Source organism: Bipolaris oryzae (genome assembly GCF_000523455.1).
Source record: "Bipolaris oryzae ATCC 44560 unplaced genomic scaffold scaffold_60, whole genome shotgun sequence".
Classification (NCBI taxonomy): domain Eukaryota; kingdom Fungi; phylum Ascomycota; class Dothideomycetes; order Pleosporales; family Pleosporaceae; genus Bipolaris; species Bipolaris oryzae.
Genome location: NW_006911336.1, coordinates 40,697 through 54,959, shown reverse-complemented (window position 1 = coordinate 54,959; position 14,263 = coordinate 40,697). Strand labels below are relative to the sequence as shown.

At 53.2% G+C, this 14,263-nt stretch overlaps 4 protein-coding genes across 4 annotated transcripts; 2 read left to right on the top strand and 2 right to left on the bottom strand.

The window, feature by feature from the left end:
- Nucleotides 1-516: 516 nt before the first annotated feature.
- Nucleotides 517-1,535, top strand: COCMIDRAFT_94660 (uncharacterized protein; the record flags this gene model as incomplete). The annotated part of the gene is made up of 3 exons (XM_007689543.1): nt 517-579; nt 641-806; nt 865-1,535. The coding sequence occupies 3 exons, from the start codon at nt 517-519 to the stop codon at nt 1,533-1,535; spliced, it is 900 nt and encodes a 299-aa protein (XP_007687733.1).
- Nucleotides 1,536-2,731: 1,196 nt separating this feature from the next.
- On the top strand, nt 2,732-5,383 carry COCMIDRAFT_36547 (uncharacterized protein; the record flags this gene model as incomplete). The annotated part of the gene is made up of 3 exons (XM_007689537.1): nt 2,732-2,929; nt 3,124-3,380; nt 3,523-5,383. The coding sequence occupies 3 exons, from the start codon at nt 2,732-2,734 to the stop codon at nt 5,381-5,383; spliced, it is 2,316 nt and encodes a 771-aa protein (XP_007687727.1).
- Nucleotides 5,384-5,946: 563 nt separating this feature from the next.
- On the bottom strand, nt 5,947-8,467 carry COCMIDRAFT_94701 (uncharacterized protein; the record flags this gene model as incomplete). The annotated part of the gene is made up of 4 exons (XM_007689542.1): nt 5,947-6,992; nt 7,044-7,127; nt 7,183-7,794; nt 7,843-8,467. The coding sequence occupies 4 exons, from the start codon at nt 8,465-8,467 to the stop codon at nt 5,947-5,949; spliced, it is 2,367 nt and encodes a 788-aa protein (XP_007687732.1).
- Nucleotides 8,468-9,376: 909 nt separating this feature from the next.
- COCMIDRAFT_36545 (uncharacterized protein) lies at nt 9,377-14,102 on the bottom strand (the record flags this gene model as incomplete). The annotated part of the gene is made up of 2 exons (XM_007689536.1): nt 9,377-10,191; nt 10,247-14,102. The coding sequence occupies 2 exons, from the start codon at nt 14,100-14,102 to the stop codon at nt 9,377-9,379; spliced, it is 4,671 nt and encodes a 1,556-aa protein (XP_007687726.1).
- Nucleotides 14,103-14,263: the final 161 nt, after the last annotated feature.

Here is a 14,263-nt window from a genome sequence, read left to right as displayed (position 1 = left end):
GCTCGATAACGTGACTCGAAACGAAACAAAGCGACTGTGAAAGCGACAAGTAGAGAAACAGACGGCAAAGAGCGATGTGCGAAACATATGGGACAGACAAACGACCGACCCGCTTTACCTTGAATATATTTACCAGCAAAAAAAATCAACGATGCAAGAGCCGCATGTGACGCTGGCGAGCGGTCAAGCCATGTTCTGCAAATAGAGCAGTCGAGGCGCCGAGTGGACAGCATGCAATGTATGGCTGGCAGGACAGCTGTACAGCCTTACTAGCATGGTTGGCAATGGCAGGCGGCTCCTGGGGTCGTGTGGCTCTGCGTTCGCCAGCAGTTGAGTGGGTGAAACGGGATGCGGGCGCTTGCGGTTTGGAAGTTTTGGGCAGTCGTGGCGAGGGCGCGTCGTGATTGGCCGGGCGGGGCTAGCGCGAAGCCCGCCAGGCTCGGGGAAAAAGATGAGCTTGGAGGAACGACTTGGGCCCGACAATTCGATCGCTCGCCCGATTAATCCACACATACCATGATTGCACGGTGTTTGGCCCGGCGGCCGGGTGCCATTCAGTCTGCGGCTGGGGCTTGGAGGGTATGTTTGGCTCTGGCGGTGGCAGTGACGGTGGTGATGGAGGGGGACTGACGCTGAATAGAGAATACCATCACTCGCCCGCAACAAATACACCGTTCCTGCGCTCGACAACCATGTGGAAATTGAGAAAAAGGGCATTCCACGGTTGCTCACGCCGCAAGGCTTCAAGACGGCCTATACCGACTATCAGCAACACATGATTGACGAATTGAACACCATGACTGACGGTATGCCATCTGCCATTGCGATGCGAGGGGCCATCCGAGACTGATATCGCAAATGTAGGCCAAGGGTACGAGAACCAGGAGGCAAAGGCGCTCGTTATTGAGTTCGCCCGCGACCCGACCAAAGCGTATGCCTTCAATGTCGCCAGCATGGCCTTCAACAACCACTTCTTCTTCCGCGGCCTCAACACAAACCCGGATTTGCAATCACGGCCGACCAAGGACCTTGAGATGCAGATCAACAAGGACTTCTCGTCCATGGACACATTGCGCGAGACATTCCTTGCAACCGCCGAGGCCATGTTCGGGCCGGGTTTCGTCTGGCTGGTGCAGACTGACGACCTAGCCGTTGGCAGTCTGCGCATCCTCCCCACCTACCTCGCCGGATCACCGCTGTCAGGCGCCCACTACAGACGACAGTCGCACGACCTGAACACGCATAACCCAGACTCGTACCAAGCGCTGAACAAGGTTGGGGCATTCGGGGCTGCGGCAACTATGCAAAACCAAGGGCCCAAGAAGGCGTTGGGCGGCGTTGATGTTGTGCCACTGCTGTGCGTCAACACCTGGGAGCATGTCTGGCTGCAGGACTACGGTGTTCGGGGGAAGAGGCAGTTCCTCGAGGCGTGGTGGGATAGGATTGACTGGAACATTGTGCAGCAATACACAACCCTATCACCAGGAAGTAGCCAGGGCAGGCAGCAATGGGACTTTGGCGGCTTTGGTTCATAACTGAGCCTCTGTATACTGCATGTAGTCATATGTGTACCTATAAGATGCGTTGAAACAGAATACCGCAAGGCTGGGAATTGCGCACACCAAATATGGATAAAGAGTATCAGGTAGTCCAGATGCATTACGCAGGGAAGACGCCTCAAAAAAGTTTCCATTTGTTTGTGAGCTGTTTGTTTATCGTGTCTTCGCTGGCCGGCCGCTTCCTAAAGCACTCGGAGTGTTTACTTGGCGTACGACACTCGTCCTGCGCATTCTTCTTCCATGAACATGGCTGCCATCCCGTCTACCGTCGGCTACATGCAGCCATGCACTCGTCCTAGCCGCCTATTCTCATTGGCAATCCTACACAGGGCGCACGATACGAAATACGGCACGCACACATGTTCGGACCTTTTGCGTATAAAGACTGCAGACACCCGACTTATATAGTCTATGAACAGCCACGACTGCGGCCTTCACCGGTCCTACAGGAACACAACGCTTACGGATGCAACATGTAGGGAGCGCGAGGCAGATTCAACAGTCTCATTGTCACCCTGTGTTGGTGTGCACACTTACCCTTAGCTTGAGGTTCAAACAGTCATCATGTGGCCAATTTTCGTCCGCATACCCGGCGTCCTGCGCCACACTGTTGGCGCCGCTCTTGGGGACCTCTGATGAGTACACACAGTAATGCTTCAGGGCACAGTGTGAGTGTGCAAATATTCTGGGCTCCTAATTTTGGACGCACACCTATGTATGCATACTGCAGGAGTTGGCTTCGTCGAGTGCCACGGTTCCAGAAGCGGGCCAAAGCAACGCCTGAAAGATACTCGTCGCAAACCATGACGAGAGTGCACAGCCTCTGCGTATCCATGACATGCATGTTCCGCGCGCTGATTTTTTGCCGAGCCTTTTGGAAATGGATGCGTAAATTCAACGGTTCGCGTATATGCATACTTCTGCCAGGGCATTTGGCCAATCAGCAGGCTATGATCTTCGCCGGATTTGGTCGTCGGTCAGTTGAGCCCTGCATTGGACCTACACTATGACCTCACACAAGCTAGAAATAGTGGTTAGCTAGGGACACATTGATACATGTCAAACCACTTTGCCTTCTACTCCTGCCGCTCATGGCTCCACTTCAACACTCGATTGCCACGCTTTTTTCCCTTTGACCTTTCGACACACTGCACTTCGACATTCCGGCGAGCATGGCAGTACTCGCAGCTATTTTACCGGTGGTTTCGAGGAGTTCGGCACTTGCGTTGGATCTGTTCAAGACAGCTGCTACATCACCTGACGCGGCAAAAGAGCTGGTTGAGATTGCAAACGGGATCAATGGATTCGCCAGTATTCTCAAGCAAGTCGGCACCATCATTAAGGAGGATGATCGGTTGCCATCGCCAGAGGTATGTCTAGGCTCTAATTTAACTTGTTCCGAGGAGCTGGCCATATAGTGTCCGAACTTCCTACAAGGCTGTCGTCGATAAGACTTCGTCGTATAGATATCGACCATCATACTACAGGGCAGAGACAGCCCTCTAGAATTCGGACTTCATGGCAACAAAAATGGTTTCTATTCCCTGAAACTAACATTATACAGGCGTTTGACATGTTGGACGATGTAATAGAACAGTCACAGAATGTTATGGGTAGCCTCGAATCGGCCATATCGACAGAGGAATTTCGGCACCATAATCGAAGGGATAGCGCTCGTTATGCAGGGGATAGTCGGTCGCTATCAGAACCGTCTATGGCAACAAGGCTGGCCTATTTGGTGGCTCATCTCGAGGCTTTGAGCACTACTCTTTCGGTGTTACTGCAGACATTGTACACCGCGCAGAGTGTCATGTGGTCGAAGTAAGTCAATCGATACCTTTTTCCTCAGACGAGTTGGCCACCTTGGTCACTCATTCAGTCAAACACCACATAGTACCCCCTTGCTAAAGCAGTGATGAACACGTCGAGATTTGGTCAACAACAAGGGCTGACAATGGATTAGACTACGTCCTACAGTATCACCACAACAAGCAGCTAAAGTTGTTGACAACGAAAAGACGCAACTCGAGACCCTTATTATCCAGCAACAATTATCGATTCTTGCCGCCTCTAAAATTTTCGAAAATGCGTCACAGTCAGATGCGCGCTTGTTGATGGAAGACGACAGCTCACAGAGTTTGGTCAAAGCCGAGCGGGATGAACCACCCACGCCGTCTCACCTCTATCCATATCAGAATCAGGGGCTACATGGCCTCGCGACGTCGGCACACACAGAATCTAAGAGACTCCTTTCCGTGTGCAGCACATCCGCATCACATGGTGAACACCTGCTCGAACGATTGACCAGTTTGCCTCAGTTCGAGAGGCGTCTTCAAGATGAGGAACTTGAACAACGGAAGCAGAGACAGCAGGCTCAACAAGCTACAGTTGAATCGGATAGTGAAGAAGAGCAGGTTCGAAGATCTAGGGCCTCGGGTGGAAGCAAACGACAATCAGACGGGTCGAGAGACACACAGCCGTTATTCATGGAAAACAACATACCCAGTCCAGAGTCTGAGAAAAACTTTAACTCTCAAGTACCACCAACTCCCACTGACACACCCCACACTTCTAATACGAATCTCTCATCTGATTCATCAAGGGCTAGTGTGGCAAGTCTCCCGGTTGAGGCTGCCGCCGCTATGGAAGCCAAAGAAGAAGTCGACGTGGATCTTGAGATACCGTGGAAGCTATGCACGCGAAAGTACTATTGGAGATATATCGATGCCAGGCAAGTCGGTTCAAATACTGACCAATCGCCGTCTATTGCCTTTTCGGAGCGGAATAGCTGGACTGAGATAATGGCAAGCTGGGTATGCAAAGAAGCTATTCAAGAAGCGCGGCTACCATACACTCAAGTGCAGAAAGAGAGAAGAAGTGGTAGGAGAACAAAGTTTGAGACTTGTTTCTGCATTGAGCGGCCGCTGCAGTTCGACCAAGTCAAGCGTCTCGTAGAACGGACAGTTGAGATATATCGAAAGAATGCGCCGCCTACTCCGCCGGCCGAACCCAAGGCAAGGACTTCATCTTTTCACCGGCAGGCACCACCATCACCTATGGCACAGAAGAGCAACCCGGTTGACCGAGACCGCACACCAGTAGCTCGAAACACGCATCCGCCTTTTCATCGTGCGACCAGCTCTCTGAACTCTACACTCCCACCTCCACCTGCAGGACCGCCGCCTCTGGATCGCTCAATGTCCACACCAGGCCCAGGTCTTGTTCCTCCGCTACCACAAACGCACCTAAACGCACGCACGCCAAACCTACAAATCCCGATACCTCCAGGCCAGCAGTATGGCCAACATCACCCGCCACCACCTCAGTCCCCTCGAAACCCTTATTATCCAACCCAACCGAGCAGCTACCCATCCCAACCGACAAATACTAGTGCTCCACCTTACTATCCGCAATCGCCAGCGCAAAATATACCACTACCTTATCCCAACAACACTACCCCACACCCGCCGCACCTCCACCCCTCAAACTCATCTTACAATACCAATCACCCAATGCAAGCCTCCCCTCTCCGCTCGTCTTACATGAACAACCTCGCTCCCGGCTACCCATCCGGCCCACAATCTTCTGCATCAAACAGACGCTACGACGACGACCTAACGACGTCAGAATCTGAACTCGACCGGCCACGACGCAGCAGAAGAGACCGCGAGAGGAGTCGATCTCGATACACAGATCGATATGGCGACGGTGGCAAGTACGGTAGTGGTGGGAAGAAGAGTCATACAGGGAGGAAAGCGGCGGCCGGAGCGCTGCTGGGTGTTGGCGGGTTGACGGCGCTATTGGATGGACTGACTGGCTTGTAAAAGGGTGTGGGTTTTTCGTGTGATGATGATTATGATCATGACGATATTTGTATGACTGCAATAGAAATAAGGTCTCGGCTTCTGAGAAACAACAGAAAATAGTATGACTTATATTCAACCTTACTATCATGCACAAAAAGGATATATATTTTGCAATCCAAGCCTTCTGATTATCATGTGTGACGGAAAAAAAAAGATATACTATTTGTGTTGCTACGACCAGCCTTCCCTCCCTCTCCCCAACTCATACTGTATTGTCCCAAATATATATATCCCCCTTTTGCCCTGAATGTTAACTAAAAGCACACCAAACCAGCTACTTTGTTCCCATGCTACCAAAAAAAAGAAAAAGTTCAAACCCAAAACGCCATGCTCTTGTCTCCAACAAAGAGAAGAAGGAGAAGAAGGAGAAGAAGGAGAAGAAGGAGAAGAAGGAGAAGGAGGAGAAAAGGAAAATCCTGTATATATATAGTACATAAACACCCTTGGAGACCCTGAAAGAAGGAGAAAAAAAAGAGAGAGAGAGAGAGGGAGAAATAGTAAGAGAATAAAGCCATTCATGCTTAGGCAACCCTCCCCACTCTCGACACAACAGTAGCATCAATCATAGTCTCATCCTCGCTCTCATCCTCACTCGCCTCCTCGCCCTCATCCACATCCATGAGATCCTCGGCCTCGGCCTCATCGTCATCGTCCTCATCCCCACTCTCCAACCTCGCAGTCGCACTTGTAGTCGATACGCCATTGCCGAGCTCGCCCTTTGGTCTACGGGCGCGGGGCGCCGCCGTCTTGCCTTCTTCCCAGCGCTCGAGGCGACGCAGGGCGCGACTCAGCATTTTAGCGCGGAAATAAGATTCTTCGCCAAAGTCGTTTGTTTCGCCGCCAAAGTCGAGGGGTACGAGGCCAGAGGGCATTGGGGGAGGGGTTTTGGTGCCGCCACCTACACCTGTAGTGGTGGCTGCGGTGGTGGAGGAAGGGTAATCTGGGTCCGGGAGGCCGGTCGAGGAGCCGTATTGGGCGTATGTTTCCTCGTCCGTGTCATAGCCGTCTGCCATGCCTTTGCAGCGGATCCAGCTGCGGATGAAGGAGTTGGCTTTGTGGCGCCGTTTGGCGGCTGCTTTGTACTCGATGCGGATGCCGCGGTCGAGGATCACGTCGACGCGGCGGCGGCGGTATTGTTCCACGGCGAGTTGGTGTTGAGTTAGTGGCCTTGTGCGCTTGTGCGAGGGGTCGGAGCCGTTCAGGGGGAGGTAGAAGCCATGGGGGCCGTTGAAGGTTGGGGCCGAGGTTGAAGGCGACTGGCCGTCTTGCGAGTTGTTTGCGTCGAGTTTGGCTTTGAAGCTGCGGGCTGCTGGGCCGCCGCTGGCTCCTATACCGGATTGTCTGTTGCGAGACCAGTTACCCCGACCAGGGCCCTTGGGCGCAGGCGAGGCTGATGCAGGCCCATCTTCGTTGAGGAGTGTGTTTATCCGCATATTTGGTGTTGCCATCTTCTTGGCCGTATTGTAGACGCTGTTCGGAGGAGACGCCGAGCGAGTACGGTCGGTATCCGATGGGTAGTCTCGTTCGATAAGCGATTTGGCAAGTTTGCCACGCCCTCGTGCAGAACCTATCATTGTTAGATTGAGATATCCCCGATCTGATATGCTGTAAAACTTACCATGTGACGGCGATTGTCGGTCTCTCCCAGGGGTTGAAGTGCCATCGTCGGCAGCAATTGAGAAAACTGGGTTCTGGTTGAATCCTACAGAAAAGTCAGACCTTGTCGGACTTGAACAAGACAAATCATGGACACTTACCCTTCTTGTTGGTGCGCTTGGGGCCCGTCACGACGGGAGCCATGTCACTTGCTAGAATCGCCGTTCTCTCCTTTCGCTTGACCTCACCAAACGCCTGCTCATCAGGCGTGTCGACATTCTCCAAAGCCTCTTGTTCTGGAGTCAAAATCTCGAACGGCGGACATTTGATAGGAAATTCGGCCGTAGTTGAGTCATCTGCCGGTCCCGGTTGTCCAGGCCCAAAAGGATTGCCCTCGGCGGCTTCCTTGGTGAAGTCGCTTTCCAAATACCACCACATGAGCCACAAAAAGGCCGTGGCTCTGCTCCTGCTGCTCAAGTTTGAACGCATGACCAAGTCGAAAAAGTCGCGCGGCGGGAAAAAGTGTAGCTCTGAGATCTTGGGCGCATACTGCGAGAGGACGAAGATGAGGTTTACAGGATTTGTACGTGGAACGGTAGCGGCCATAATTTCCTCAATGGTGCTGGGCTGTTCTTGGTCTTCGGTGGCACCCTTGAGGATAGACTTCAGACGCGGCGCATCTTGCAGCTGCTTATAGGCGTTGGGGTCTTGGTGGGCTTGAAGGGAGGGGATCGAGTGGTAAGTTCGTAGCTGGGCGCGCATTTCGGGGAAGACTGCCGCATGTTAGACAAGAGCGAATAGAGGGGATTCTAATTTCCTACAGTTCAACGTTGTGTTCATACGCCCGACATTGACTAACAGACAGACCATGGCCATGTTAATTGCGGCTGGGCGCTCTGTAAGCAGCTTATCCTTCAGAATCTTGCTGCATTTGCTACTTTTGGCCATGGCATCGAGATAGATGTCGGCAAAGGTATGTCCGCTGGTCGAGTCTGACTGTTTGGTGAAGACGCGCTTGTCGTCCTCAAAGACGAGCTTGAGGAAGTCGTACTGAATATCTTTGCGCCACAACGGTATGCCATCGTCTTTCTTGAGGTGCTTGATCTTATTGCCACTATAGACGGACGACACGCTTCCGTTTGCATTGCGACGAGTAGTAGTCGTTGTGGCCGTATAGTAGGGGCGCGCTGGATCGTTGTCGGTAGCTGGCTTGGATGCTTCGGGCGCATCACCACCAGCCTCGCTCCCTTCTGGGGCAGGTGTGTTCCCTTGCGAGGTTGAAGGCTTCGCATCGTCCATTTGCGGGTCAGCAGCCAAAATATGCCGTAAGCTGTTGCGAGAGTCGGGTTCTTCAATGCGAGGGGGCTGTAGGGTAGTCGCTGGGGTCGAGGCTGTAGCAGAGGCAGCAGCCCCAGATGGCGCAGGAGTAGCAGGCGTGTCAGCCATGGTGGAGGCGCGATAGCGTGAACCAAGTGAGAGCGCTCTCTATTTGCTTGTCTCGAGTCTATGTTGGATGCGCGGCGGGATGCGATGAACGGGGATGGAATCGACCCTGGGACGCGCTGAAGTCGTGTTGCGTCTCCTCAGATGGCCAACGTCGGTAAGTGAAAGGAAGTCAGGGAAATGTGGGGATATCGGAGGCTCAGCAGCGACGGCAGCATGTCAATCGCGAAGACGGAGAGCCATGGCGGCGACGAGGCAGTCGCATCGTGAGCCCGAGCTCTGACGCTAAGGCCCACAGCTCCGTCCATGGTACGCCATCGCATCATGAGCACCCTTTCGGCGTTGACCATGTCACAACATCCAACGAGAACATCAATAGTAGTCAAAACCATGGATTTCAGAATAGAAAATGTTATATGGTTATATACATGGCCTTTGCCATGTGTTCGCTATAAAAAAACGCTATCATGTCCAAAACCATCAACTTGAATCCATTTACACGCGCTACAAGACCGAGCAGAGAACAAGAATGACCAGGATATCTCAACCAAAGCCAACCAAAACAACGTGCCCGGCTCCAACGCCCAAGCTTAAGCTATCTTGTTGCACAACAAGACAGCTCCATCTGCAGAGAGCAAGGAAACTTGAGAGAGAAAAAAAAATAAAAGACAACAAAACCTCCACCTCCTGGTCAGTGGTATGTGTCTAACCGCTGTGAAAGAAAAGAAAACGCCAATAAATCGTCGAGTAAGAGGACTCGTAACCCCTGGTCCTCTGGCCCTATGCAATGAACCACAAAAGAATCCAATCCGTTCTCCGGTATTAGAAACCAAATCAGAAGGTAGAATATTAGACAAAAACCTAAGTCCATCATCATCTATCATCGTCTCGCTACTTGACCAGAGCCCCTGCTCAGTCAAACGCCGTCTCTTCTTGAACCATTAGAGGATTGTATTGGTAGTTTCCGCGGTTAGGTGGATTAGACCCAGCTGAACCCTTGCGAGGCGCGCCCATGTTCATATTCATGTTCATGAGTAGCATCCCGCTCTCTCGCTTCCGCTGTCGTTGCTCTCGAGCACTGCCAGACTGCACTGCTCCATTCAGGCTGCCATATCCCTCTCCAGATCGATATGCTTGCTCATAAGCTGGTACTTCATAGGTAGGTCTCATTGGAATAAAGCCAGAGTCATATCCATTGTACTGTCCTTGTCCCTGTCCCTGCTGGTTGTGCAGTTGCTGCTGCAGTTGCTGTTGCATTTGCTGTTGCTGTTGATTTTGTGGAGGGGGCTGCGGAGGTGGATAGGCCGGAGCATTGTTGCTTTGGTAGTGTTGACCTGGCCGGTCCATTCGCTGCTGAAAGCTCGTGTCATTGTAGCTAGGCGTTGGGAGCTCCGAAAACATCTGCCGCCGTGGGGACCGAATCGCATCATCACCCAAGTGCGATGTGTCGTTTCGGATCTCATGAATTGGGGAACTGGCTTCGTCGAGAGCCGTACCGAAGATGTCAGGGAAATCGGTCAAGAAAAACGAGATCAACGGTGCCGGGATGTTGAGCGTGGGCGCAAATACAATGCCAACGTTGCGCACCGTCATCTTGTTCACTGCCGAATTGTCGATGATCTCAATGAGGAACGATGACAAGTGCCTTAGCAGCTCAAAGTTGGGTCTGGGGAGTTTGTGTACGAGTACATTGAAGCTTTGGATCTTTTTGCTTCGTTCATCCATATCTAATCCGCATTAGTACGTCTTGTGCTTCACAGAAAAATCCCATCAGCGACTTACCGAGAACTTTAAGAAAGTCCAAGTGCAGTTCCCGAGTGAGGATGGACGATGGTAACTCTCGCAAGTACAACTTCAGCAACGAAGCAACGGCATGGACGTCGTAGTATTGCCCATCCAGCAGCTTAATGTCACCTTCAGTGTTGAAACGATCGCGGAGTCCTTTGATGACAATATTTGACCCGCTCAACCTAAAAATGCCCTCTTCACTTATTGCCCTCTTGGCTCGGAGGTACTCCAAGCATCGATAGACGACTGCTGGTAAAGGAACATTGACACCTTCGGGCTGGGTGTAGTCCACCGCTTCCATGAGTGGGACACCAAAAATGCTGCGGTTGTGAGGTATTCGGTGCTCAACAGGCGCCTGGAGGAGGGGAGTGTTGACCTGAACAGGTGCCAAATCCGAAGAGCCACCACGGCCTCTAAACCCAAATATGCTGCGTTTCTTGTCCTTTGCGGCTGTGGGTGCTGGCGTCAATCTAGCACCCCAATTCTCAGCGTCCTTAATGGGGGTTCCATTGCTCGGACCAGAGATGGAGTGATAATGGCCGGAACTGTCTTGTAGAAAGCTCGTGTCTTTGGGTGATCCTCGCGAAGGCCTCTCTCCCAATGCTTCTCGATGGTTGGGCCCGCGGATCGGGGCTTGTGCTGCCACTGTATCTTCATAGCTGAGACCTTGTACACGGTCCTGTTCCGTTACATCAGGGCTCTCTCTCCGCTGTGAACGTGTCGAATCTTGGCTGGCTTGCTGTTTCTGAGAACGCGAGGTGGGAGGAGCGCGAGCCTCAGTTGGCGAAGTTTCCTCTTGGATCTCAACATGCAGCAAAAGTGCTTCAACCCAGGCATCTCGTTCCTCGTCGTTTTCGGCACACAGTACATGACGAACGAGACTCGAAGAGTCTTTCCGCTTTGGCTCTAAAATGAGGAAGGCATGTCGATACTGATTATCCTCAGAATCATCCTTTCGCTGTGGTGACTGTGTGGATTGTTGTTGTGATTGTTTTCCAATCTGCGCGTTTTGCAACTTGATGGTACCTAGGTGGGCGCCACCTTCACTCTCAAAGTATCTGAATTCGGAACCATCCAGCACGAAGAAACGTGCCTTCCAACCTCCAAAGTTCTTGCCGCGTTTGGTAAGATAGCCCTCCTTGCGCTGGTTCTTGACAGCCGATACAGCCGGTCCAGGAGTGGGCTCCGGAGCTAATCTGTCACCTGCCTGTGCACCAATCACATCAGCAGACAGGTATTCACAAACAACACGTGCTGTCCTCTCGTCTGTGGGTGCCTCCAGGACACAGTCAAAATACTGATTGAGGGCAACTCTTCGAGCATCGATCTTCGCAGGGGCATGACCTCCGAAAAGAGCACGATCTGGGAGTTTCCCTTGGAAGTCGCATAGCGATCTTAGGTGAGAGTCCAGGGCGGGGAGTGTTGCAATAGTCTTCTCTACGCGCCATAATTGTTTGTTGTCGGAGCGAGCGTAGATTGCAAGGATAAAGACGGGGTCCTCCTCCTGAGGTTTTGGGGCCAAGAAACTCAAGCGCGATGGCCGGAGCCTAGATGAAAATACCTTGACCTGAATAGATGGGAGAGCGTTGGGAGGAAGCAAAAGCCCTGGGTACTGGTCCGAAACAAGGCCACGATAGACATGCTCTGCGTCGGGAATGTCGTTCAAAGTAGGGCTGCCTGAACCTGAGTCTGAACTAGTCTGCGCCCCTGGTACGGCCAAGAGCCCCCCTGACGATTCTTTGCTTGACTGCGTATTCTTTTGGTTCTGGTTCACTGGAGGTGATTGGTACGACTGAGGCGTGTTTGGTGGAAAGGGAACTTGCTGCTGGCCAGTCCGTGATCCTGAATGGTTCAGGAGGCTCGGTGACATGGGCGGCGATGCCAGTGATGACTTGGGATTCCTCGGCAACGGTGATCCTAGAGGTCGGTCGGTGGGACGTGGGCTGGACGGGAGGCCAGGGCTAAGGAGGGGCGATGCAACACTTCGATTGGCCATCATAGAACTGTCAGAGTTGGTAGGGCTAAGCAGAGCATTCAGCGAATTCGCGGGCGGATGTCGGGGAGAGATTGGAAGGCCCGATTGTAGAGCATTGATCTGACGCGGAGACAGAGGCACAGGGAATGTCTGAGGCTGATTGTTTTCCGCCGTTTCATATGGTATCACCTGTGTGCTGTTACTCTCGCTGCTCTTCTTCTTCGACTTGCTTCGAGCCTCTTCGTCTTTGAGGTACATGGCCTCCCGCACCCTGTCATCTTCCTCGCGAGTCTTTCTCCTCCCCCGTTCCACCACGGGTATCTCATCCACTTCCAACGTATCATCATAGTCGGAATCGACGTCGTCACCATGCACAGCCTGGTGGAGATGCGCGCTAGTTGTTACGGGTTTGGAGAGATTGAGAGGAGCTGGGGGAGCTTTGCGCAGAGGTTGTGAAGGCTTTCGTGGGGATGCCTCGAATCCGTCGCCGCCAACAACAGGGGTGGCTTGAATGAGGGATATCTCGGGGGGTTGTAGATTCGAGCTGTCTGGAACAAGCGTTGCATCTGAGGCGTTTTGTGGGGGTGTCGTTGGATTCGGAACCTGTACTGACGGTTGAGTGACCTCGGCAGGCTGGAGCACGGCGCTGTCAAGACCGAGACCTCTGGTGGCAAGGTTGAGGGGTTGTACAGAGCAGTCTGTGGGTGAGTTCACGCTCGACGTTGTATTTGACGGAGTAGATTGGGAAGGCGATGTTGCCAGTTGTGAGTCTGGTATAAGGTGTGGTGCCGGGTGCTCTTGTGTCAATGGCGAGGTCTTGTACTCTCCCGTTTTGGCATCACCGGATTTAGCAGACTCATCGGGTCGCTCGCTGGTGACGGGCGACTCGCTGGGGTCACGGTCTACAACAGAGTTGAAGGTATCTGACTTTTGCAGCGAACCAGGACCTGGTGGCACCTGCTCGACATACTCCTTGAACTTTCGGCGGTAGCGGTCCTTGTCCTTTAATGCTCGCTCCAAATCCTTCTGCAGCCCAATGATCATGGCACGCTGCTTCTCAACCAAACGCCAGAGCTGTGCATTGTGATTGGAGGTGTTTTGCTTCTCCTTCCACAGAGCCATCATGGCGGCCTCGGGCGAGCCTGCACTCGCTATGAGGGCAGCCATGTCTGGCGGATTCGCTGTGCTTGTGTCTTGCGATGGCCGGGGAGCATGGCTGCCAGGAAGGCGGTTCTGGGAAGCACTCGACGAAAGCGAAGATGCAGCTGAGTCTATGGAGGGGTTGCGGATAGGTACCGTTGGCGTTGCTGTGTCTGGTCGATTTGTCCGCGATTGTGGAGACATGATGACGGGAGATGCTGGCGGGGAGATGCCAGCCGATGACAGCGTGGGAGACGAGACTTGCCGTAGCTTTGCATACGCAGAGGGCCTCGTGGGCTGGGTGATGTGGGTGGTGGGGACGTTGGGTGGTGTAGGCGGATGCGCTGGCTTGGTTGGGCGAATGGGCGAGGAATGGTGGTGCTGCTCCTCCTCGGCCAACAAAGCGTCAAGCTTCTCGCGGGGGCTGCGCGGTTCGTCGAAGCGTGGAGAGTCGTAATAGGGCGGGTTCTGGAAGGGTGCTCTGGAGGGAATTGGGGTAGTGGAGAAGGTGGTTGACGTGGGCGACAGAGGGCTCGGGACTGGCTTGCGACGGGGGCTCTGGGGGTGGTGGGTGGCCGCAGCGGGCACGTCGTGGGAGGGCGTCGAGTCGTCGCGAAGAGAGCGAAAGCTGTTCGCGAGCGACGGTGAAGACGCAGAATGGTAAATTGAGGGTTTGTGCTCCGGGAGATGATGCGCCATGGATCTTTCCTGAAGCATGTCTGCATTGGTCCTCATACTTCTCAAACCAGCTTAGCCGAGCGACTGGGATGGGGGACGGTATAACAGCCTGTTAGTGGGGATTAGTCGTGTTTCGGGGGGCCGTTGGGTGTCTGGTGAGTGCACAGCTGGCGCGCGCAGCAGTGTCGTCAGCAGCTGGGCGTCCAGCGCAGCATGAG